The sequence below is a fragment of the Orycteropus afer genome, unplaced genomic scaffold (genome assembly GCF_000298275.1).
Source record: "Orycteropus afer afer isolate SDZICR_OR568_19922 unplaced genomic scaffold, OryAfe1.0 scaffold00092, whole genome shotgun sequence".
Taxonomy (NCBI): Eukaryota; Metazoa; Chordata; class Mammalia; order Tubulidentata; family Orycteropodidae; genus Orycteropus; species Orycteropus afer.
This window is the reverse complement of record NW_006921679.1, coordinates 202,218-204,338: the sequence shown is the minus strand read 5'-3', so window position 1 is coordinate 204,338 and position 2,121 is coordinate 202,218. Positions and strand designations below refer to the sequence as shown.

The 2,121-nt window shown below is 41.9% G+C and overlaps 1 protein-coding gene across 1 annotated transcript; it reads left to right on the top strand.

Annotated features, from left to right (window-relative positions):
• The first annotated feature begins 728 nt into the window (after window positions 1–728).
• Window positions 729–1,409, top strand: GJB2 (gap junction protein beta 2). The gene has a single exon (XM_007942501.2). The coding sequence runs from the start codon at window positions 729–731 to the stop codon at window positions 1,407–1,409; it is 681 nt and encodes a 226-aa protein (XP_007940692.1).
• The last annotated feature ends 712 nt before the right edge of the window (window positions 1,410–2,121 follow it).

Below are 2,121 nucleotides of genomic sequence, written 5' to 3'. Positions count from 1 at the left end.
CCTGTTTTCAAGGCAAGATTGCCCCAAGCTATTATCAGTCTCCCACGATAGAGCCCCATACTCGAAGCTGACAAGCAGACATAATTGGGGAAGGCAGTCCAGTGCACTAAATAACTTGGCGTAAAGGGACTGAAAGAACCCAAAGGGTTTTCCTCATAGGATCCTGTGGCTTCTGTCAGAACCAACTTTAGCCTTCAGCTAAAGAGTACGTTTGCTTGTGGTGCCCCAGTCCCACCCCAAATTTTTATTATGTGCTAAAGACTGGGTGAATTACTCAGGGGAACAAGCTGCTCTTTATCAGGAAGCCTTTAGCAAAGCCTGTTAGCACTGAGTGGAGTCCAAAGCTTAGCGACCCTACAGGACAGAGTAGGAAGCAGACTGCTGTATCTTTCTGCCATGAAGTGGCTGGTGGGTTCGAACTGCCGACCTCTTGGTTGGCAGCTGGGCATTTAAAGCATTGCTCCAGGCAACCTTTAAGGAATAAAAAAAAAAAAAAAAAAAAAACTTCAAGGTGGTTTGGGACTATACATTTAGTCCTTATGTCAAAGTAAGTTGGCTTTGTTTTTACCTTTTTTGTGCGTTACGTATGAGTTGGCATTTGCTTGGGAAGAGATTGAAGAGTGCTCACTTTCCTGAGACCCAGAGAAACTGCCATATTCCATCCTGCCTAGTCATTCCCTTATGTTGTTCATTTTGTCTTTTTCAGCACAAACCACCCGGAGAAAAAGATGGATTGGAGCACGCTGCAGACTATTTTGGGGGGTGTCAATAAACACTCCACCAGCATTGGGAAAATCTGGCTCACAGTCCTCTTTATTTTCCGCATCATGATCCTTGTGGTGGCCGCAAAGGAGGTGTGGGGAGATGAGCAAGCTGATTTTATCTGCAACACTCTACAGCCTGGGTGCAAGAACGTGTGCTACGACCACTATTTCCCCATCTCTCACATCCGACTGTGGGCGCTGCAGCTGATCTTTGTATCCACGCCGGCTCTCCTGGTGGCCATGCATGTTGCCTACCGAAGGCATGAGAAGAAGAGGAAGTTCATTAAGGGAGAGATAAAGAGTGAATTCAAGGACATAGAAGAGATCAAAAGTCAGAAGGTCCGCATTGAAGGGTCACTCTGGTGGACCTACACAAGCAGCATCTTCTTCCGAGTTATCTTTGAAGCTGCCTTCATGTATGTCTTTTATGTCATGTACGATGGGTTCTCCATGAAGCGTCTTGTGAAATGTAGCGCTTGGCCTTGCCCCAATACAGTGGATTGTTTTGTTTCCAGGCCCACGGAAAAGACTGTATTTACGGTTTTCATGATTGCTGTGTCTGGAATTTGCATACTGCTCAATGTCACCGAATTGTGTTATTTGCTAATTAGATATTGTTCTGGAAAGTCAAAAAAACCAGTTTAACACATTATCCAAGCTATTCGATAGAAGATAGGTGACAGCATGAAAAGGGTGAGGTCACCTTTGCTTAGTTGTCACAGCGTAGTCACCCATCTCCCAAGGTAAAGATCTTAAATGCAACCACCTGAAACCCCGTACACCTCACATGAAACTCCAAGTGCCTGTGATGAATTCTACTCTCTTAAAACTTCAAAACCAAGGCTTAGTTCTATATATTTTTTTAGTTCTGCATTAATTTTTACTAAAATCCATTCCATTAAGACCTCATGCTGGTAGAGGTTATTGTAAGACATTTTCATATTTTAAATAAAGGCATTTAGTTCTCTTTCTCCAAAGAAGAGAGAGAACACCAGCTTCTGTAGAAGACAGTGATAAATGGCTTAGTTATCCATCTTAGAGTTCCCTTTGCCAATTTCCCTCAAAGGTAAACATAGAGAATCCGGTTCTTTTATTTGTTTTAGAACTTTTAATTTCTAACACTGGATGAAGTTACCTAATGCTTCAAACTCTGTTACACTGTTTATTAGTGGAACTTTAAAATATGGGCTTTTGACCCATAATATGTTCTGAAACCATTCATTGTTCCTCCTATTTCAAAGGCTCAGATTGTGATATGTAAATGGTATGTAATTAGATACTGTAATTTAATTTAAAATATGAACCATATGCCATGCCATTAAGAGGCTCTTCATTATTTGAAGTGTTATGTGCCATG

Coding starts and splice junctions, on each gene's coding strand:
- GJB2 (XM_007942501.2), top strand. CDS start 729: ATGGATTGGAGCACGCTGCAGACTATTTTGGGGGGTGTCAATAAACAC.